The sequence below is a fragment of the Ambystoma mexicanum genome, chromosome 9, assembly GCF_040938575.1.
Source record: "Ambystoma mexicanum isolate Mex_15411 chromosome 9, UKY_AmexF1_1, whole genome shotgun sequence".
Classification (NCBI taxonomy): Eukaryota; Metazoa; Chordata; class Amphibia; order Caudata; family Ambystomatidae; genus Ambystoma; species Ambystoma mexicanum.
In genome coordinates, this window is record NC_090931.1 from 1,429,843,623 (window position 1) to 1,429,866,665 (window position 23,043).

General features: G+C 46.7%; 1 protein-coding gene across 2 annotated transcripts in view; it reads left to right on the forward strand.

Annotated features, from left to right (window-relative positions):
• CTDSP1 (CTD small phosphatase 1) overlaps positions 1–23,043 on the forward strand; it is a 302,586-nt gene that overhangs the window by 246,777 nt on the left and 32,766 nt on the right. Inside the window, exons 3-6 of one of the 2 annotated variants that reach the window (XM_069616838.1) lie at positions 7,366–7,431; positions 11,189–11,290; positions 13,435–13,491; positions 16,773–16,865. In XM_069616838.1, coding sequence (XP_069472939.1) covers positions 7,366–7,431; positions 11,189–11,290; positions 13,435–13,491; positions 16,773–16,865 — 318 coding nt within the window. The remainder of the gene's footprint in view (positions 1–7,365; positions 7,432–11,188; positions 11,291–13,434; positions 13,492–16,772; positions 16,866–23,043) is intronic. The other variant, XM_069616839.1, reaches the window with a different exon arrangement.

Here is a 23,043-nt window from a genome sequence, read left to right on the forward strand (position 1 = left end):
TAGGGCGATAGTTAGCTGGGCAGGACGGGTCGGAAGAGGGTTTCTTAAGAAGGGGGTGCACAAGGGAGTGCTTGAGAGGGGATGGGAAGACTCCAGAGGCAAAGGAGTGATTGCAGAAGTCAGCAAGGGCAGGAGCCAAGGAGTCGATGTGGTCCTTAATAGTTTTGGAGGAGCAGGGGTGGACCTGTGTTGACAAGACTTTCATAGATCGGACTTGTCTCGAAACCTCATCAGCAGAAAAAAGGGGAAAGGCAGAGAAGGAGAGAGGAGGGGTGGCTGCAGAAGGGCCAGAGGATGGGCAGGGAATAGAGGGGGGGAAGGAGATGGGAGGAGAGTGAGGACAAGATGTCCTGATTTTTTTAAAATGAAGTGAGAGGCCAGTGCCGTACAGAGGGCCTGGGAGGGGACAGGAGAGGTAGAGACTGCAGCAGGGTTGGCCAGCTCCTTGCAGATTTTAGAGTTCAGCTGAATTGTTAGATGCCGCAGTGATGCGGGCTTGGATAAGGGCTCTCTTCTTGGTGAGAAAGGAGAGCCGGTATTGCCTTTGGAGCAGGCGACAGGCCAGTTTGTCAGAGGATGAACATGAAGCACGCCATTTCCTCTCTGCCACCCTGCACAAGCGTTTAAGGGTGACGAGATCCGAGTCATACCAGGAGTTACATTTGGCTTTGGGCTTCAGGCGGATTCTCATAACAGGGGCAAGGATATCAAGAGTATCAGATATAGCAGAGTAGAGAGTGAAGAGGGCTGTGTCAGGGTGGGAGTCAGCCGAGGGCGGAAGAGGGGGCGAGAAGGTGGCAGCGAAAGCCTCAACTGACGCACGCTTCGTGGGTCGGATGACCGAGAAGGAAGATGGCAGTGATGAGGGTGGCTTTGCCTATTGGGTAGGGAAGGTGAGGTGAGGTGAGAGGAGAGGAGAAAGCGATCACTCCAGGAGAGCGGGGTGGAGAGAGGGACAGAGAGGGGAAGGTCAGAAGAGATCAGGGCATCAAGAGTGTGCCCAGCAGAATGGGTTGGCCCAGACGGGAGAATAGAGAGTGAGAGAGAGTCGCAGAGGCCACGAAGGAGTCCAGAGGGGGGACAGGAGGCATCCAGGTGGATGTTGAAGTCTCCAAGAAAGAGGAGTTGAGTGGTTGAGGACAGGAGTGAGGAGGATAGGTCCGCCCACTCGGAGAGGAAGGAGGAAATTTGACCAGGTGGCCGATGGATAGTAGCCACGGTAAGGGAATGGCTAGGAGAGAGGGAGAGAGAGAGAGAGTCGGCAGACAAGACATTCAAAAGAGGAGTAGGTCTGCGTGGGAATAGCAGTGGCAGGAATCCACTGAGGGAAGATGAGGGCCACCCACCCCCCACCCCCCAGCACAGTTGGGCCTGGGCACAGAGAGGATTGTGTAGCCGTCAGGTAGGAGTGTGTCAAAGCTGGTGACAGAGCTGGCCGTGAACCATGTCTCAGTGAGACCGAGTACGTCAAGGTCCAGTTCCTCAAGAAGGCGGCAGATATCAGAGGAATGTTTGACAGCAGAGTGAGAGTTAAGAGTGGCAATGTGGAGAAGGTTGCCATCTTTGAAGGACTTCCGGGGAGGGGTACAGATCAGAGGTACGCCCTGCGGAGGAGAAGGAACACGGGAGGGGGCAGGGAGGGAGGGTAAAGGCAAGGTAGCCGAGGACAGAGGAGGGGGGACAGCAGGAGAGGAAGTTGATGAGGCGCGGGAAGCGTCTATCAAAGAGGTGAAGGTTGGCCTGAGGGCCTTGGACCAAGACGGTCCCATTAGCGTAGACATTAATGATGGCCTTAGAGGGGTGGAAGGAGGCCAAGAGGACGTCCCAGTGGGTGCCACCATTAATAGGAGAAGAGGAGAAAGGAGAGAGCACAGAGACCATATGAAGGGTCCATAGGTCAGGTGAAGGCACGAAAAAAAAGAGGATGTCAGTGAGAGTTTCCTTAGAGGAGGCACTGGTGTAGGTGTCGGCGATAGGGAGGCCTGGGTTGGAGACCAGGATGTCCTTTTTAAACTTTTTCCTACCAGATTTAGTGAGGAGAGCAGGATAGTCAATGGAGAAGCAGTTAGAAAAGATAGGTGAGATGGAGAGCACCATGGGATAGGAGGGAGGGGGGGGGGGTACGACAAGCACGAGCAGGCAGGAAGAGAGCAGCAAGCCCTAGTTTACCACAAATTCAGATCACAGTGAACACAGTAATGCATATCGGGTACCCAGTGGAGAGGCCACCTAAGTTTGAAAATCCTGCGAAAAACCCTAGTTTACCACAATTTTTGCAAGGCATAGTGAAGACGGGGCACAATGCGAAAGAGGTGACGGGTCTAAATGCGGTGGGCAGAGGGAGCAGGTGAAGCTAACCAAGGTGGACCGGCGCCAAGCGTCTCCTGCGGACACCTGCAGACACACAGGGAGCCGCAACTGTAGGAGTTGCCCTTGGCCTTGGGGCCCTAAGCCGCAGGGGGCTGCTGGGCAGAGGGTTGCCCAGGAGGGGGTGGTTATAGGCAGAGGGAGGAGAGGAAGGGGAGGGGGGTGTGGGCGGGCAGGGAGGCAGGAAGGGAGAGGAGGACCAGGAAATGGGAGGGGGGAGCAAGCACAAAAACGCGCGAAGCAAATATTCAAATAAAAAACACAAGTCCACTCACGGAGGCCCGCAAGGGTCAGGCAGGGCTTCCTTGGCCTGCAGTTCCCTCAGGGCTACCGGCGACCGCTCTCCCACGCTCCGCTGAACAAAGAAGCGAGCAGGGGGAGCGGCCGTCGAGTAGGCCAGAAGGGAACCAGACAGCCAATCAGAGGGGGGGGTGGGCGGGCAGGGAGGCGGGAAGGGAGAGGAGGTCCAGGAAATGGGGGGGGGGAGCAGGCACAAAAACGCGCTCAGAGCGCGAAGCAAATATTCAAATAAAAAACACAAGTCCACTCACGGAGGCCCGCAAGGGCCAGGCAGGGCTTCCTTGCCAGGTCTTTTGAGTACCTTCGCAGAGCACAGTCATTGACAAAGCTACACCCTAAGGCCTCAAATCGGAGGCATTCCCCAGAAGTGCTGCTGCAAAGCGAGGTGTCAAGTACCAATGTCTTTTCATTGCTGCTGCAAACAGCCATGATGCAAAGTCATATGGTTTCATCAAGTTCTGGTCAATCTTTGTCTGTCATGCGGCTACCAATCATGGTCTGGTCAATTCATGCAATGCAATCTGGTCAATCAAGGCTATCTGCAAGGTCTCACGGTCTGCAAAACTCCAGCCAAGGTGTCTCCAGATCTCATGCAAAGAAAACAAAAGTGCAAGTATCAGTTTTTCATCAAATTCAGATGTATTCAAAGCCAAAAACAAAACCGCATGTTCACTGTGCTTCAGTGCACATAGCTAATTCTAAATTCCCCATGTCTCAAAAGACGTCAATGCTAATTTTTCAGTGTACATGTATCAGTTCCAGTGTATCGGTGTGCTAGTGCATCTGTCTAACCATGCCTGTCTCTCCATGCTGCATAATGCATTACTCCCGCCTCCATCTCTGTCCTTCTCAAAACAGGACAGCCCACTTCCCATAATTTCCTCTTCATAGCAAACATCTTGTTCAATTTGTTGCTCTGCTATTTCTGCAATCTCTTCAATTATTGCTGCACTATCAGTGGAACAAACTGTCTGGGTCACACTATTTCTTGTACTGTTCTGAGGTAACTTTCTCCCCACAAACAATATTCAAATTTTCTCCATGCACTAGTTTGTGCTTCAACCCTGCCAGGTTTTCTCTAGGAACTCTGTTCGCACCCATCACTGCTGTTGTCGAAGGTTTCAATGGGTAATTCAATGCTGCTGGGACACCTCCCCAGTTATCAATTACATGTCTGAGATGATATATTATTGCTCGCAAGTCACTAATATATGGTGTGATTTCTGTTCCTGCTTCTTCACTATTCACTCTCAACACTCCCATCATTATGGTTGCTGCTGGCGAAACTTCCCAGGCATCAAGCATATGTCTAAGCTGATGTCTTATTGCTTTCAAGTCGCTACAAAAATTTGCTCAATCTGCAGTTCTATTATTTTAACCCTTGGGATTTTCTTCAACCAAACCTCACAGCTTATGTGAGATTCAAAAAACAAGCTTCAAGACTTCTCTAAACATGCAGATACAGTCGTCGACTTGCCAAAAATGTGCACAAATTCCAACCAACAGGAATCCAAAACAAAAGGTCAGATTTCCCCAAAAAGTGTCAGTCTCCGCGGAGTTCCAAACAAAATACCACAAGCTTCGTCAAGAAAAAAAACTTTTCTCTAGCTTGGCCAAATGGATGTAAATTCATTCTCAAAAATTGCCAGTCATGAAACACTGCTCTGCATCAATTGCAATTCAAATTCCGGATTCAAAGTCAGACGATTGTGTTCCCCTTCCTACGGTGAACAAAATTGTGGATGAAGCATGCTTTAATTCATAACATCCCCTAGACAGACAAAACGTCTATTCCCACGAACTAACAGAAATCACAGCTGCACACGAAGTTCAAACTTCTACGTCAGCTCATCGATAAGTGGATCCAAAAAGCCAGCTACAAAACTCTGCAGACTAAAGCCTCTGTTCCATGTTATCAATCGGCATCTGTGAAGCCCCGCGTTACGGGTGCCATTTTGTCATGCCCAGGACAAATCTACCTCGGGGGTTTGGATTACTATGCCCCCCCTGCTCTTGTATCTCAGGGCAATTGTGCACTGTTACTCCTAAGTTGCTATACTATGGACATACTAACATAAGACGCAAAGAAAACGCATTAATCGATTCAACAATAGAAACACTTTTATTCATACACAGCAATGTATGATGCAAACACTACTATAATGCAAATCTCGAATTTGCACCTTTTATGCTTTTGGTGCAAATCTACAATGCAATACAATAATTATAAGCCTTACAGGCTTCTAATGCAAGCAATCTAATAGCAACTCCAATCCACACCACACTTCACACTCTAAAACAATCCCTGTCTGATTACCCCATCTTTCATGTCAGCCAAAGCTCTGTGTGAGTGTCTGTCCTAATTCCCCATGCACTTGTCTTATTCAGATCAATACTCCCCTCTTGCCATGTCTCTACTCTCCAACTAACTCTGCAACCCGCCAGTTAGTCAGGGCATCCCTTGGCCTCTCTCTGCCAGTCTCCCAGCCAGATCGATCTCATCAGAATGCTTCCCCAATGCTTCCTCTCTGAGACCTCCATCTAAAATGCCTCTCCTATGCCACCGCCAAACATCTCTCTTCCATCTCAGAGAGCAGCTCCATCCAAAACTCCATCTAGAACTACCTCTAGAACTACAAACTCCCAAAGCCTCACCTCTCATTATACTGTTCAATGACGTACAAACATATCCATGGTTACATGTCTCTCTAAGCTAAAATGCCTCTGTCCATCTGTCAGCATTTCTAAATCTGAGCAGTGCCTAAACGTCTGATGCATGTCTTGTACTTTTCAATTACTGCCTGTTCTTGTCATCGTGACATTTGTACATCATATTTATACCATGGCCTTCTTCTGTCTGCGAACACCATCCTAGCATCTCCCCATATCTCTATTCACTCCACTGAAATCCCTCTCTTCTGCATGACTCTCCGTGAGGCAAAGCACTCCCTGCATGGCCCCCACCATCTCTGTCTGCGAACACCAGCCCAGGCAGGCTGATACCATGCCCTTCTCCGCTCTGTACTAAGGCAAATGCGACGTCCTATCTGTCTGCTAAGAAACTGTTTACACATTCTTCGTACACTGTAACTCATAACATCTTTCGCAATCTGTGGCGCTTCTCTTCTGTCTCAATGGAATGGCTTCAAAATGCTATAGGCCTCATGCTTTCTATTCTCGAATATAGTGCCTAACGCATTCACTCATTCCAAGCACAATCTATAATGCAGACTCCATGCATACTCTAAGTGCACACTCATGCATATCTCTACAATGCATACATAATACATATAACATATCTTCACATGTGTCTACAAATATAACATGTGTCTCCGCATGACACTTCAAACATAACGGGCCTCATTCTATAGCAAATGCAAATGGCTACATATACGTGGATAATGGATAACTAATATCACACTAATCAATACTAATCAGAATGAATGATGGATAACTAATCCCTAAATGGGTAATGGTTCTCTAATGATAACAAACCAGACTTCTCCATACAATCTGGTTTCACATTAGCGGTCCGTTTAAACCAGATTCTTGAGTGGTCACCACCACCAGAATGAGGGCAGGCGCACTCCCCTGGTGTCAGCAGAGGCCCCACCAGACAATTAATGCAAAAGAAATATATACTTTCGGGAGAAAGGTTGCCTCTTTTTGCAGCATACCAGACCAAAATCGCCAACAACACTACGCTTTTAGCTAGGTATGGCTACCACAAATGGGATGACCTGGAACTCAAAATTGAAGTTATCCCAGAAACCCTAAAGGCTTCATTGATCTCAGAAGGCAAGCAGATATTAAACTGCATCCTGAAAAATAACCTTGATGCAGCATATAATGCAGGACGCATCATAGCAGATGGTACGCTCATTAAGCGCCACGCCTGGCTCAGACAATCTGGGTTTAAGTTAGAAACTCAGGCAACCCTCTTAAACATGCTGGTGGAGCCAAATGTGTTATTACGGAAGGTTGTCGAAGATGTGGGTCAGGGTGCTCCACGTTCCTCAGGTCAGACTTGGGGCATACAGTCCTTGTCTTGGGACCAAACGCAAGGTCAAGGTTCCTCTTCCAATTTTCAAAGAGAAAAAAAAAGGGGCAGAGGAAGGGGCAGAACCTCACTTGGGAGCGACTGAAACCTCTCACCACCCAGGCTGTCCTTGCTTAATTGCAGTGGTGCTGGAGCGACTGAAACCTGAGACCACCCAGGCTGTCCTTGCTTAATTGCAGTGCTGCTGGAGCGGCTAAAATCGGAGACCACCCATGCTGTCCTTGCTTAATTGCAGTGGCGCTGGAGCGACTGAAACCTGCGACCACCCATGCTGTCCTTGCTTAATTGCAGTGGTGCTGGTACCACTGAGACCACCCAGGCTCTCCTTGTGGGTTTTTATTACACCCTGCTTTTAAAATAAGACCAGGTTTCACTTTTATTTCAGAAAAATATTTTATTGCTTTTAGATGGATGCAAACAATTCTCAGAATAATTGAATGATTGCAGTTTTCTTGTGCTCTTTTGTCCAGGTAGATCTGCATTATGGTATTAGTATACCTTCTAACCGCTTTGTACTCGAAGGTTTTTCACTACTTTAATTGATCATCAGGAGGATTGATTTTTTTTTTTTTATTTGTTGCTTACTTTTGAGCAATCATGTATTTGTGTTTATTCAAACGTTATTTGATTGTCTTCAGCATCTGAAAAACCCCGGCGGCGTTCCATTCAGTTCAGATGCCACGCGCTCCACACCCAACAGACGGGTTAGTGAGAAACTCTGCACTCCGTCCGCAATCCGACATATTGAATCGCTGTTTGCCTGATTTCAGTGGTGATGGCGCATTCCTCTTGGTGTGGCTCCTGTGGCTGAGGCCACCCTGCTGCTCCTTCCTTCGGTGTCAGTGGTGCTGGGGCCTTCGCTCTCAAGTGGATCCCGTGACGCTGCAACCACGCAGGCTTCCCGTACTTGGGTTTCTGTGGTGCAGCGTGGGAGATGATCTGGCTGGGTTATGTGTTATGAGAGGCTTTTGCAGAAGGTGATCGGAAGTGTGGTATAGATGTGGCCTTGGTGGGGGGGGGGGTGTATACCAGGCTCTGCGTTCCCGTTTGCTAACGGCTCGTTTTTGTTGGAAAGTTTAGCTTACAGTGTGGAATGTGGAGATGTGTTGGGTTGGTTTGTCTGTGTTTGTGTGGGTGAAAGGTTTCAATTTATTGTGCAGATAGGATAGGCTTTTCTGGTGGGTGGACGTCTATACGATGGGAGTGCTTCAAAAACAAATCTCTGGGCTATGGGGTACAAGTGGAGCTGAGAGAGAGCTCTGGTGTTAATGTCGTGTTAAGGGTGGTGTAGAATGAGCCGCACTTCATTTCTTGCATAGCTCACAGAAGGTCTAGGGAGTTTGTGTCCGGAATGATTGCGTTTCCCTAGTCCAGATTGGAGAAAACTTGTGCCTGGATCGCAGTACGGCTGTCATCCAGGGGAATGGTGAATCTTAACTTCAGTAGAAGGTGAAGCTGTATGCTGCATGTTTTGGTGACAGTTGATTCTCGTGTGTGAAGGACAGGTGGGGAAGATAGTGAGGCCTGGGGACTTGGTGGGGTTTGGGGAGAGGCAGTGAATTGTATGCATAGGTTGTCTGGCTGTGTTCTTTGATCCAGGGGGTGAGATCTTGTTTGTGCTTGGCTGGGCAGATGACCAGGTATTCCCTTTTGGATGGGTGGCGTTTTAGGAGGTGGGTAGCAATCCAGATGGTGGAGAGACCAGATGTTGGAGAGACACTTTCTGAAGGTGTGAAGTTCTGAGGAGATGAGATCTGCGTATGGGTAAAAGTGGATTAACAGGAAATTGAATCCTTCTAGTAATCTGTAATTCACTGGGGTGGTATTTGGTCGATAGCGAGTTGAATATGCAGTGTGTCCTGTCTGGGAGGAAGGCGGTAAACCAGGCTAGGACAGGGCCTGAGGCTTTCATCCTGTAGGACAGGATGTTTAGGAGGATGGTGTTGGAAGCTGTGGAAAGTTTGTGGAGGACTAGAAGGGCTGTGTCCTTTGTCAGTGATGTTGTGGAGGCCTTCTGGGTTATGGAGTGTGACGGTCTCTGTGCCTGGTTTGGGTCGGAAACCCAATTGGAAGAGGTTGAGTTTTGGGGGCTGGGGTTTATGTGGTGGTGAGGTTAGCTTGCGACAAAGCATTCCATGGCCTTGGCGAGGTAGGTAGATTTTGATGGGATGATAGTTTTCAGGGAGCATGGGGCTGAGGGATGATTGCTTGAGGAAGCCAGAGATTTCTCCTGTTTTGCATGTGGAGGGAATTGCACCGTGCAGGAGCTGATGATGATGAGTCCGTTTGGAGCCGTGGAGGGGATGCAGATGGATGCCGCTGGAACTGGACAGGAATCCTCCAGGAAGTGTGCTGCTTTAGTTTTTTCTGTGAGCGTGACGAGGATGTCTTGGTCGATGGGGTGGAATGTGTCTCGGGACTAGGGAAGAAAGGGGTTGGACTATTTAGATGGTGGTTTTTTTTAATGTGTTTTGGAGTTAAATTATTCCTTGAGGGAGTTAAATTATTCCTTGAGGGAGTTAAATTATTCCTTGAGGGAGTTAAAATATTCCTTGAGGGAGTTGCATGATAAGGTGGGTGGGGCATATTAGGGGGTGGATGTTTTGAAGAGGGTCTTGATGATGATCAAATGGTTTTGTGAATGGGAACTACTCTGTCATGGTCTGTATAGTTCTAGTACCAACCTAGCTGCATTGTCTACCCTCCTTGCCATGCATTTCATAGCTTCAAGGCTACTCTGGCTGGCTCTGCATTGCTGTGAAAAATACTGTTACTATGACCGTGTCTCCCTGGCTGTTATTGTTGGGGTCTCTCGTGAATTGTGGGGTGCATGGATGAACCTGGTTGCTTTTTCATTTGTTGCTTTCATTGCCATGGTTTTGAATTTGTGGGTGTGCTTTCATTCTCGGACATTTAATGGTTCAATGACCCAGTGAGCTGCTTCCTGCCAGCTCCTTGCTTTTGTTTCCTTGGTGCTGTGGTAGCCCCGGGTCATATGTGTTGGATCTGTCATTGCTGTGGCTTTCTTGGTGCTCTGCTATTCCTGGTTCATTGGGGCACTCTGGCTTCATTGTGCAGGGTCTCCCTGCTGTGGTTCCTTTGGTGGTGTTATGAGTCATTTATAACGCGCCTGTACATAAGTGTTTCTAGGCGCAACAAGACAAACCATCTTACTAGGCATTGTCATTCAGATCATGCAAGTGCAAGAATGAGAAGTGCAAGGGGAAAGGGAGGGAGTTGCAAGGAAGAATGGAGGGAAAAACAGGACAGCAATGCTCTGAGTAAGTGCAGCCAGGGCAGCACAGCTCTGGGTAGTGCAAGGAGAACAAGGGAGAGTGTAAGGGTTACAGTTACAGCCCCTAAGTGCGTCGTAGGCCTGGAAGCATTGCAAGGGCGACTGATCAAGAAAGAGCCTGGTACCCAGTGAGACTCAGAGGGCAGCCAAGCAACCAGTCGGTACAGCAGACAGGTAGGTCAGCAGGGGAGGGAGGGAGGGAGGGAGGGAGAGAGAGAGAGAGAAAGAAGAGGAATGTTTTGAGCTGCTTCCTGTACTTCAGGTGGTCCGGCTCAAGTTGAAGAGGGGCAGGGACTTGCCAGGCCATTTATAAGCCTAGGTGCACCGTAGTGTCTACTCTTTTTCGCTCATCAACTCTTCGGCTCAGCTGCTCGCTCCCCAGTGTGGTTTCCAGGAGGATAGGAAATGGAAGGAGACCTCATTTACAGGAGGCCGACTTGTCCAGCCAGTGGTAGGGAGCAACAGCCTTTGTCCAATAGCTGCTCACTGTCTTGCCGCACTGCTTTCATAATGTACTTGCTCTGTCTGCTTCACCGCTCGCCAATTCTTTTCTATGGAGCCGGAGCCATGCTGCATGGCTGACTGCTCGCTTTGTTGATGCAGTGGCTGCTTTGACTACCCCAACCTTTGGTTTCTTACTTTGCGATTTCCTGCACACTGCCTGTGATGGTTGCCATGTCACAGACTGCTGGTCCAGCTCTAGTTTTGATGCTTGCGGCCCACCAGCTGGCCCTGTTGCTGGCTGCCGTTCTAACCTTGCTTTCTTTTGTCCCTGTGAGCACTGTATCCTCTTCGCTCTTCTCTTTCTTCTGTCTGTGCTTTGGGCGGTGTCGCAGGTGCAGCGGCTTTTGCATACCCGGCTGCCTTTCCCACCGTTCATCTTCTGGATTGCCTTGGCTCCTCTGCCATTGACCTCTTGCACTTCATGGATTGCTTTGCTGCCAGAGCCATCTTGCCTGCTGTCCTGGCTGTGGTTTGTGTGGTGCTGGGGTGGTCCTGACTTCTCCATCTTTGCCTGCTCACCTTTTGTGGGGGCTGGGAGGCGAGAAGGGATTCTCTATAGGCTACAAGTCAGCCTGCCCGTTCGCTGCAGATCTTAGAAACCAAACCCAACTTACAGTGTGACCTTTTGTTAACCTTACTGTCTTTCTCTTCCTGTTTTCCAGGCTGCTTCCAAACATCTACTTCCAGACATTAAGCCACAGGACACAGGGAAGATCTGCGTCGTCATCGACTTAGATGAGACATTAGTTCACAGTTCATTTAAGGTCAGTTTCAAAGTTTGTGTCCTTCAAAAAAAGTGCCTCTTATTACCATCCTTCCCATTTCATGTTTCCGCTCTCGCTCTTTTTCCTTGCCCTCGCTCTTCCCTGTCTCTCACCCTCAGGGGTGTACTCGGAGGTGGACTGGGAACCAAAAGGATCTGGAAATAATTGCCAAAGTGTCCCCATAATAGACATTTTCAGCAATCCCAATCCTTTTTCCTATGGAAAAATATGAAAAATCCACACGAGGTCCAGGGTGCAGAGGCCTGAAATCTAAGTTCTTTAAAGGCCAGTGCACCCCTCTTCACCCTTCCCTTCTCCCGCTCTTCAACATTCTACCTTCTGCCTCCTCCCTCTTCTTTCCCCTTCATCTCTTCACATCCTTCCTCCCGCTCTGTTTTATCACATCTTTTTTGCTTCCCTATTTGTCTCACTCACATGTATCTATTGCTACCATTCTATGCACCATGCCTTCTCTCTCTCTCTCTCTCTCTCTCTCTCTCTCTCTCTCTCTCTCTCTCTCTCTCTCTCTCTCTCTCTCTCTCTCTCTCTCTCCACCCTCCTCGTCTTTTGCTTCAGCTCTCAACACTCGTTACATTTTATGGCCCTTTTGCTCTTCAGCTCTCAAAACTCGTTACATTTTATGGCCCTTTTGCTCTTCAGCTCTCAAAACTCTACACATTTTATGCCCCTTTCGCTCTGCTGCTCTCCATCTCTCCCCTCTGCGTTCCCACAGACCACTCATGGGGGACGAAGGGGGCGAGTGGAGAGCTATTTCCTTGCTTGCTTTCTTTGCCAAGGAGTTGATATAAGAAAGCTCTAGTATTTCTTTCATACTTAAAAACATTGCTCCTCATTTCATTAATGGTGCAGGAAAAAGGTGATACCAGCACTTTTACCAGCACTTTTACCAGCACTTTTACCAGCACTTTTACAGCTTTTGTCTGCACTTGGATGAAAAACCTCATTCGAAACTCCAATGAAGCCCTTTGGGTCTCCAAATTGGGCATTAACACCACCACCCAGCAACTCCCAGTTTGGCGGTGGTATCGTTAAGCGAGTTTGACAGCATCTTCTTCAGAAACGCAGCCATGCTTTTAATGAGACCCATTGTGGGCAAACCCTCTTCCCACATTTTATTCATTACATTTTAAGGAACTTTACAGTATCAGAATTAACCACCTACCCCCACAGCACAGAAGTACAACTAAAATGTGAGCATAGTTTCATTTTTATTTTAATTTTATGATGCCCTTAAGCTGATAGACGGGTATTGGAAAGCTTATTGTAAGTAAGTAGTAAGCAGTAAGAGCCGACGCACTCCTGAGTATGGATCAGAAGCAAGAAAATGAGGGATCAAACCCATGACCTATGATACCGCAAAATCTTGATTATGCCCGGTTTTGAGAAAGGCTGGAATCAGCCGAAACACGTGTCAGTTTAAGGGCATCATAAAATAAAAATGAAACTATGCTAACTAATTAAGGTATTGTGTTAATTCTTATTTTGCGCAGTCTTGAGAAGTCACAATTCTACAGTAACCACTACCGGTTTATTGGCTATATCCGTTTTTCTAACAAGACATGACAAACCATCAACATACAACTACAAGATAGTGTTTAACTAACGGCAGCCAACCCATTGAAACAGCCTTATAGAGGAGTCGCCACTCGACCAGCTTTTCTTAAAGCCAGCCCTTTGTTCTGTTCAACTAAAATGTGAGCTTAAGGAAAGAACTTCTGAAGACCAGCCTAACTGCGCTAAAGGGAGAAGCACAGTAAGGGGGGGTGGCAAGAACCTCATGCCCCAGTGCAAGTTGGCACAAGGCAGGTCTTTTTGTATTAAGTACCATTTTTAATGTGTGCTTTGTATGACGGAGATGGGTGGCTTGTACCTCAATCCAAAAAATTCTTCCAGAAATGTAATTTAGGGATCCCCTTGTAACACCACATTTAATTTTGAAAACAAAATGGCTGCTCAGCATGCTGCAATTTGTAGGCAGTATTGTGATTTTAATGTCAATGCATGATCTCTGACAGAATGTAGCACACATTTACATGCAAAAGGAAGACCTGGATTGGTCCAGGTACCTCCTGAAACAACATGGTCTCGGACACGTTAAACAGACACTGTGTTGTCTCTTGCAGCCAGTGAACAATGCAGACTTCATCATTCCCGTGGAGATCGATGGCACCGTACACCAGGTAAGAGGCGCGTGTAACCTGCATCTCGCAGCATTGTAGGAGCGGAGCGGCTGGGAGCAGCGACAACTGTGCTGTGCATTACACCTATTCTTGGGCACAGTGCTCCTTTTATGTTTTTTCTCTACAAATAGAAAGAAAATGGTATCTCAATTTGATAATGTAATGTGGGGGATTGTACCACGCACCTTATAGTGGTAGGCAGGCACACAGTACACTTGGTTATGAGAGGTCAATAATTCAGTAAAGACATATACTGTCTTACACCGGCCCAAGATCACAATGGAGGAAAAGGCAAAGATTAGGCCAGGATTTTTCCCAAATACCCCTACAGAAAAGACACTAGGTTAAAGTAACTAGCAGGCACAAGGAAAGGCGGACAAAGGAATGCTGGTGTACGCTTCTTTTAGTTGTTATATGCTCATGTATGATATGATGTGGCATTTATAACGCACCTGTACAATAGTGTATCTAGGCGTGCTATACCGGGCCGGGAAGACTAATGCTGGGCACTCCCCGCTGCATCGCTGTGAAGAGGGTTTCCGGGGAGGCAGCTGTGCTTTTGACCGCTCTCCTGTCTACCAGGTTAGCCACCAGCATGAAGGCCCGGGCAGTTGCGTTGATACAGTGCTGAACGGAGCGCCTATCAACCCCTTTTGGGAGAGGGTTCCAACTCATTCCACAGCGCTTTGTTCTCAATGTTATTTATCCTTTCTAGAGTAAAGGATCCCTTGCACATGACCGCACAAGGATCCTTTACTCTATTGGTTTTCTTCAGATACCTGCACTGCTTCACGCGCTGGGGATCCGTCCTTTCTCTACAGGGGGTTACAGTAAGTTCACACCACATTTAGCATCCAAGGACCAAGGTTGCCCTGTGAATAGCTACAGTCAGGTGTGGAGAAGAATGGGCACTCTCTGTCCTACCGCCGGTTTTGCAGCATGAAAGATTCTCAAGCTTTCCATGCTCCTGCCATGTAAGTGTCTGGTCCAAACTAGTCTCTGGGAATATTTTAGAGACATCCTGTTTGCAATAGCAGTGTTTGCAATAAGACCCTGATACCTTTTTACAAATCCCCCATAATTCTCTTGGTCATGCCACCGCCCTCCACCCGTATGGTGCTAAAAAAGTGTTTTCTCAATACTGAGTGGCTTGACGTAGAATCCCAAGCTGATGTCTTCCAGAAGCATTTTGGGATTCCAATTAACCACCATGGCCTCGTTATGGACATTCCATGTCCTAATGCCATGCCTTTTTAAAATCGCTTTCCAAAGATTTTTCCGGAACCAACTACTACCTATAAAATATAGCAACATGCAAAACCAGTGTTACTGATAACTGACTTCTTACTGACATCAGCTTTATGCTTGATCTGTAATTTGAACATGAAGGGGAACCATTCCTTGGCTGTCCGCTTCCACCTTTTGAAAGATGAAGCACTGAAGCCGGCAAGCGAGGGGTGTATACGTAGGGCAGTAATGTCTCTCTTTTAACCAAGTGCATCTTACAGCGAAGTTGAGTGATGTCTCCTTTTGGTTAACGGTTGTCGTCTACAGGTAGTGTAGCCTGTGGCTGAGTGGTGTTGTGTCCTACAGTCAAGGGCTAGACCGGGTACCTTCCCAAGCATTGCTTGTGGTACCCATGACTTGGGGTGGTTGGCTCCTTGGCTGTAGAGAATAGAGCGAGCGAGCGACTGGAAAGTGTTGCATGCTGGTGGGGGGTTTATTTTGTTAAGGATTGGGGTGGTGCCACCTGGTCGTAGGAGATGCCGATGGCCGTGTTGAAGCTAGTCGTACCGTGAACTGCTGTCTATGGTGGTTGACTCGTCTTTTCTGCTGGACAAGAGTGGATGTGGAATGCTTTTTTGCCATCTAATGAATTACTGTTTTGTGATGTATACTTACACCTCCCTTGATGTCAAGAGGCTTCCAGTCTAATGACTAAGGACGGATGATTTGGTGGCAAAGCACCCGAAGAGGACGGCGAGTTGTCTTCGAGACCTCAAGAAGAAGAAGAAGAAGAAGAAGAAGAAGAGGAGGAGGACAAGGATGTAGCAGGGCCAAGCTTCTGTTTGGCCAGAGCCGACTTCAAGTAATCCAGGATAGGCTGTGATCTCTGGCCGGCCTATTCTCGATTATTTGGTGCTGGAGCTGGTGCAAATCTGCAGGTTGGCCACTGTTCAGCCAGCACCGATGGCCCAAAACTGCCAATGCAAATCTCAGGGTACAACATGGGCAACAGCAAGGCAAGACATGGTGTGGATCAGAAATCTGATCTGCACGCATTATTTAAACACATTGTGCAGGTGTAGCACAGGAAATAGCTGTACAATCTTGTATCACACAAAGCATGTGCAGTAATGTTAGCAACTTTGGGAGAAGTGATGCACGTGCATGCACGCACAGACACGCCTTCCATGCCTCTTTAGCTTCCCACGTTTACTACACTGGCCTCTTAATTCCATAGCCATTCCACTATCCCGAACTCTCAACCACCTGACCAACAAACACTTACCAGGGGTATGGTCACACTTCAGGAACACACCTACCTGAACATTCTTTGGATACACAGTACTCCGTGCTCACCGTCCCCACCACAGAGCCCATCCCAATTCCATCTTTGGTGGTGGAAATGATTCCAGCTAATAGACTGGTACATAACAAAGTCATGATACACCAATGTTAACCCCTTGGAGGCTGACTAATGCTTTAAGATCAGGTTTTTCCTCACCTGCATGCTTCGACACATCAGTACACACATCACAATGCTCCTCCTTCCCACCACCAAGCCCTCTTTTGGCAGAACTCCACACAAAGAAGCCACCCCAAAATAGGCAGAAGCTGCACTTTACAAGACCAGTTCTATTGCCCCATGCAAAACACACACACACACACACACAGCCACCCCCCGCCCCCCAGTTGTCAAGCTTCCCTCAAAAACACAGAATAGGGAAAGCATGTGAACATTTACAACAACCGGAACACAACCATGCTTACACAAACCTTACACCTAAATGCTGTGCACTCGCACCTTTGTGTATATTTACATCTACGCTTATCTCAAACCCTACACACCTTGATAAACACAAACATCTGAGCCTAGCTATAAAGGCCTGCAGTTATGTATACGCACACCTATGCACAACTATTCCTGTTAGTTTGTGAAATAAAGTGTTGTGACTTGAAATGACTTCCTACAAGCATTTCAACCCTAACCTGGAAGTGATTAACCTGCCCTCGGTCATACCATCAACCATTATGATTGTCCTTTGTTTTCGCTCCAGGTGTACGTTTTGAAGCGGCCGCATGTCGACCAGTTTTTACGGCGGATGGGGGAGCTGTTTGAGTGTGTGCTGTTCACAGCCAGCCTTGCAAAGGTGAGTCTCTGAGCATATTAGCCAACAGTGACTGCATGGTATAGCACGGTTTTAGCAGAGGCGTGCGGGTACCACCCCATCCAGCAGGAAGTGGCTGTCCCCACCATGAAGTACCCCAGTAACATAGCCCAGAGCGGCCTTTTAGTTTGTAGCAACTTCTTTTTTCTCTTCTTCCACGCTCCGGAACAACCTTCCTGCTAACACCAGGCTGCTTCCCTGTCCCCTGCAATTCAGGAAAGATCTGAGTAGTCTACTATTAAATGACAATTTCACCAACAAAAGAGAGCCGTCAAGGTCCTCCATCACCTAGCTATTATAAACTCCCTTTTATTGTACAGCGCTCTGTTTCTTTCTAGCCGGATACGCGCTATATAACCTCACCTACATAGATACATACAGGCGTATGTCTCTACCTGTGTAGGTAATGCTACACAGGTAGAGGCATGCAATCATCCCTGACCTCTGTTAGTGAAAACGTTGTGGCCCAGCATTGTCTACATGAATTCCAAATGTTGGCTAGGATTCTACATTCTGGTGGGCGATTGTAATTTTGCTCTTGATGCCCCTTTCATCGCAGCAATCTCATTGCCATGTGCCCCAGCCACCTTCACCGACCCCGAAATGGAATTTGCTCATTTCTACTTGATGTAATTGATGGATTGGTTTGTATCCTGCGTACAGAGGTGTGAAAGTGCTTGGGAGAGGGGCCTCTCTTCTTTGGATCTGAAATGTGGACTTTGCCATCATGCAGTTTTTCACAGCTAAAGTGAAAAGACGCGCATAACAATAATGCATGCGCTGTAGCTTAACCAATGTGTCGGTAGTACAGTTAAAACATCAACGCAAATGCACGAAAAGAGTAAAGGACACCACATGAGCCAATCAAGGTCATTGTGACGTTTTATAAGCTCCATTTGTTTCTGCTCCCCATGCCCCGCCTGTGTGACTCCAGGCTGTTGGGGAGAATTCTCACAAATGTGCTAATTCCCTTCACTTTAGAGACCCCCAGCAACCTTGCTGGATTGTGAGGACTTGATTTTTTTTACCTGGAGAGAGTGTAAGCCTTTTTTCCCAATCTCTCATGTATTTTAAATGCATTTTACTCTTCGATTATGGAGTTTTAGACCACTCCATAGGCATCAACTTTTCATTTGTGTCACACAGCACCCTCAGTGCAGTGACACAGGGGAAGCCTTTTAGGCTGTCCCAAGGTTTAAATACCTTCTCTGGGATAAACGACTTTACTAGTCTTTTCAAATTCCTAGACCCAGCACACTGTATCTTACAATAGAGTGCTGGACTGGTTACTAAGTATCCCCTATGTCTAGCAACTCATGTAGCAGTCAAATGCTACCCTTTCCTCTCGAAATTGCTGGTGGCAGTGGTTTTACAACGAACTACCATGATTTTTCCCAACCGGGAACACCGGTAGCGTTAAATCACACAAGCCATGTTTTTCAAGATGGCGTGTGAGCCCCCTTTGTTTAAACTGGTCCCGGTCTTCTTTTTTGGCCATTTCTTTTTGGAAAGGTCCTTCTAGAGTTTGTGCGCGTTAAACCAGGTTTGGTCCCTTTGTTCCTATGCCTTTTGGCGGGCTTCAGGCAGTGTCTGGGGTGGGCAGGAAGTGAGGGAGGTGCCAGAAACTCCCTGTGCTTAGTCTCCTAGGAGACACAAATGCACTCTGGTGTGATTGGCTGGCTGTCTAGCAAGGACAGCCACCCTGCTAGGTGAGTGGCAGCTAGGCTGGAATGAATATGAGAAAACGGTATAAAAGGCAAGTCTCTTGGCTTGTAAGGCAGAGTTGACCACTGGAATGAAAGAACCGAAGACGAGCTGGAAGAGGACGGCTGCTGCAACTGCTCAGCCGTTGGTTTGCCCAGTGAAGCCCTGCTGCAGGTCAGACTCGCCAAGTTCATCTCGACAGAGAAGCCCTTCAAGGACGACTTCTCCCTTTGAGTTGGTGGGACCAATCAACTCGTAAGCCACCTGGATACAATTCTCGGAGCTGGTTGTATTTTTCTCAGAGTGCTGCAGGAAACCGAATAACCAGGGGGAGGGACACCAGTTTGTGTGATTGTCTACAGCTACCAGAATTGAAGATTTGCCTTTGCCAGCTTTTTTGACCAGTCCCAGTGCAGTGCAGTAGTCCCCCGACATCCTCCCTCTTGTCCCCACGACTGGCCCAGGAACAGCGAGATCTGCAGGAACTGCCAGGAACAGACGTCTTCAGCTGCATCTTTTTCTTCATTGTAAGGTACTGTGAAAACCGGACCGAAAGAACTTGCGTCTCACTGCGAAAGTGCTTGAAACTTTTGCAACTTGCAGGCCTAGTCCGCTTGTGACCCAACATATGAATCTTTCTTTTACAAACTACTTCTGAAAACTTTGGAAAAGTGTTTTCTGTTTAACTACCAGAACTGCCTATCCTATACAAGACATTAGCCCATTAACTTTGGCCTAACCTATTGCATTGAATTGACTCCTGGTGAACTCAAACTATTTGCACTCTCTAAGAGGAACTGTAATATTCGTTCTATTAACCTATGCCTTTTTGCTCCTACTTCAAACACTCTGAATGCCATTTTGCTCCTCCTTCAAAGTAGTTTAAATGCCTCAAAAACTGATGGTGTGAAGTACTGAAATATATTTTGTGATATAGATTGCCTCCTTTAGTGAATGTTTTATAATTGTGAAATAAATGAATAATTGTTTTACCAAGAAACCTTGAGTATCAAAGTCTAAATACTTGTGATTGTAGACCTCTGTGTAACATCATTACAGCTCACATTCCCCTCTTGAGATGAGCCTGGCTGCTCAGCAAGGCTAGGTGCAGTACAGACTTATACCAAAGGTTGGTTTTGCTTACACCTGTAGTCCTAGTTGTGTGTAGTGGTCCCAAAGGGTACTGCATACAAATGTTTCCTAACACAGGCTAATCCAACTAAGATGTATTAACATGGCTTGCAGAGTAAATATGCGGACATCGATATTTCCTGACTAATCTTACCATCTGGTACAGAGTCTACTTTAGTGTGGTTTTAAAAGCAGTCATTGTTCACTTTAATGTGACTTCTATAATGAGACCCCCCCTCCTTAGGAGGTTGCTCACAAACCCACCATGCGCCACCCAACCGTTGGGGTCCTTCATAGGCTCAACTGAGCTGAATCAAGGTTCTCCAGAGTGAGGCAGTAAACTCAAGCAAGAGCAAAGGTTTCCTTCAAGGAGGTGCTTCAACAGATCAAATTAGACTGATATTTTATGTACGTTTCAAGGTTCCTGGCATAGCCAAATCCTGCTTTTAGGTGAAAATCCATTTTGAAGATCTTTCAAATATTAAGCCTTTAGCTGGGTCCCCCAATGCTTGCTATTTGAGATGTTTTCAGCCTCTTTGGAATGAGCAGTACCTCAGTGCGACCAAAAGAGTATGTTTCACCCTACCTCCTGCCATAGCTTTCAGTGAAGTTGCATATTAAAAAGTGTCTCAGTGTTGGTATTTAGAGCTTCTCTTTTAAAATTATTGGAAATAAAAGTGCCCGATTTGCTTAGAATCGTGGCTCAAGTCGAGGGTACATGCTGGTGGACAGAATCCCCCATTTCTTTTCAGAGGGCACCTTGGTATGGTAATTTCTGGGGATGCGACGTGTGTGTGTGTGTGTGTGTGTGCGCGCGCGCAAGAAAGATCCTTGTAATGAAAAATAAAGCTTTCAGCTAGGATGCTATTGGTGATTTGCTCAAATGAATATTTTTAAGGAAGTTTACATCTTTACTTATTTTCCTGTCTGCCACCAAACCATGAAGTGAAGAGTTGGATGTTCTGAATGAACAAATAGTCCAGCAATACTTCCTTATACGATTATTTAAAAGGGAATTTATAATCTTCAGGGAATTTACTGAAAGGGGTCCAGACTTTAGCCCAAGCAGCAGCAGATCCAGACACTCCAGGCTGAATTGTTGGTGCTTGATTCCCCCCAATGGGTGATGTCTTCTGCTGTGTGGGAGACTAATGACCCAATGGAAGTAACTGTAGTTCATTCCCATCTGAAGCCAAAAGAAGAGCTATTTGGAGGCTGTGATATCCACAGCTCCATATATGCAATGGCCATTGTGGCAACACCAATTCAAAAGTTCTGCAGTTCCTAACCTTTAGTATTACACTCTGGATCATTACTAAAGAGAGGAAAGATGTCAAGTTGCCATTTTGAGCATTCTTTTACGAACACAAACATCTAAGCTTCCATGCCTAGGGTCTGTCACAAAGCCGAGTGGGATCAAACACATGCCAGACTCGAATGTTCAATATTAACACCTCCTTTTTTGTGGTATATTACCTGTGGAAACCAAACCAATTTCCTTAGCCCTAAGGACGTGCATGAAGGTAGCCTAGGTCACGATTGTCATTTAGAAGAATGTTGTCCATTCCTGTCGGGGGCAAGGGGAGGTTGGTGGCAAGTTCCGGGGGTGGTAAAATTCTCTCTGGAAGTTAACCTTGATTTCCTTAATAAGTGGATACAGCGATTTGATGGCTGCTCTCCACTAGATGGAGGATTGGGATCTTGCCCAAGTTAAAATGGTGGGTCCTCACAGGAGTTGTTCTCAGTAGAATGTTGAGAACCGAGGAAACCACCATTTTTTAAACTGCCTTTCATCTGAAGCTTTGGAGAAGATGGGACCTATGCTTTTCGTCGCATATTTAATTAGTTACAAGTAAACTTAAGTGAAAAGCAGCTGGAACCATTCACTCTGAAGAATCTACGTCAGGAATCCGCTTACTGGTGGGAGCGCGGTGTTTTAGAGCTTAAGAAAAAGATGTTGATATTCAATTAGCACCAACTTTGGGTTGCGAACATTGTATTTGCTGCAGCAACTCACTAATGTGTTCTGAACAATTAAGCGACTCATTTATGTTTTAGTTTTCAATGATAGTGATGCCTGCTACGTTTGCTCAGTTGATCATTTTTGTAAAGAAAGTTCCCAGCGCTATCGTCCCATGCGACAGCTTCCCAACAATACTTTTCAGTTGGATATAGTTTCAGGAGATTAGGGGAGTTTGTTCTGAGTTGCCATGCTGCATAGAGACTTTCCCGGAGCAGAGTGCAGTGCGACAAATTGAACATTAGGGAACTTGCATAGTGCCAGCGCTGTTATAATGTTCCTTCTTGTGCAGCAACGCAGCGACTCATGAACTAGCCCAGCCATAACCCTTTCAAAAGCAAAATCTTACCTTGTAAAAAATCAGAGATCCTACATCGGTGCAGATCGCTTCCACTTTGACAGCATTCGAAGAAGGACTTTGGTATTGAGTCGCGTCAGCAATTTTGGAGAGCTTCTGGGAATTGTAGTTTCAAGGGTTGCACACTTGTAGGCAGGAACATAAACATTTTATATTACAAGGAATAGAATATAGAGTAATCAAGTTTAGTTACAGAATGTTACTTTTTAGGAAACTTCTATTTTATAGGCAGTTATATTTAGGTAGAAGATATATAAACTGCAGTTCACAAACTGTTAAAAGCATATTTTGGACTTGAACATTTTAATGGACTTCCAGTAAGGATTGAGCCAGCCAGTTAATTTTCAACCAAGGAAAAAGTCTTTCATGCTACATTGAAGAACTTTTAGATGATTAACTTCACTAGTCTGTCTACATAGCAGTGAGAAAGCAAGTTCATGTTTTCTACGTTTTCAAGTTATTCCTCACCTCTTGCTTGGTGCGGAGGTTACACAGGTAATTACACTATAGAAGAGGTAGAGAATATGGTATGAAATGTCGTCATTGTGCATTCAGTCTGAGGTGCAGAAAAGTCAGAGGGGACTGTGGGGTTCAGCAGCTTCCGCAGATGGGCGAGTTCCGGAGCATGACCGGATGAAAGGCCCAAGATCATAATCCGTCTGAGCTGATATGGACCCTACAGGTCTTTCTATGGCTGGGTTGGGGGAGGTTCTTCAAGAGTTACGGCAGGAACTGAAGGCTGTAAGGGCAGAGGATCTTTGGTAGGCAGGCTTTGAGTATAAAAGTGGATAGTTCAGGTAACAAGGTAAATACCCTGCAGGCTCCAGGGAATCCTCTATCCGTTGATATGAGAGATGAACAATAACCCCGAGATCTTTCCCAACAGGAGCTTTCTAGTAATGAAGGGACCTCAAGAAGTAAGGGATGTTTGTGATTCAACGTGAGCT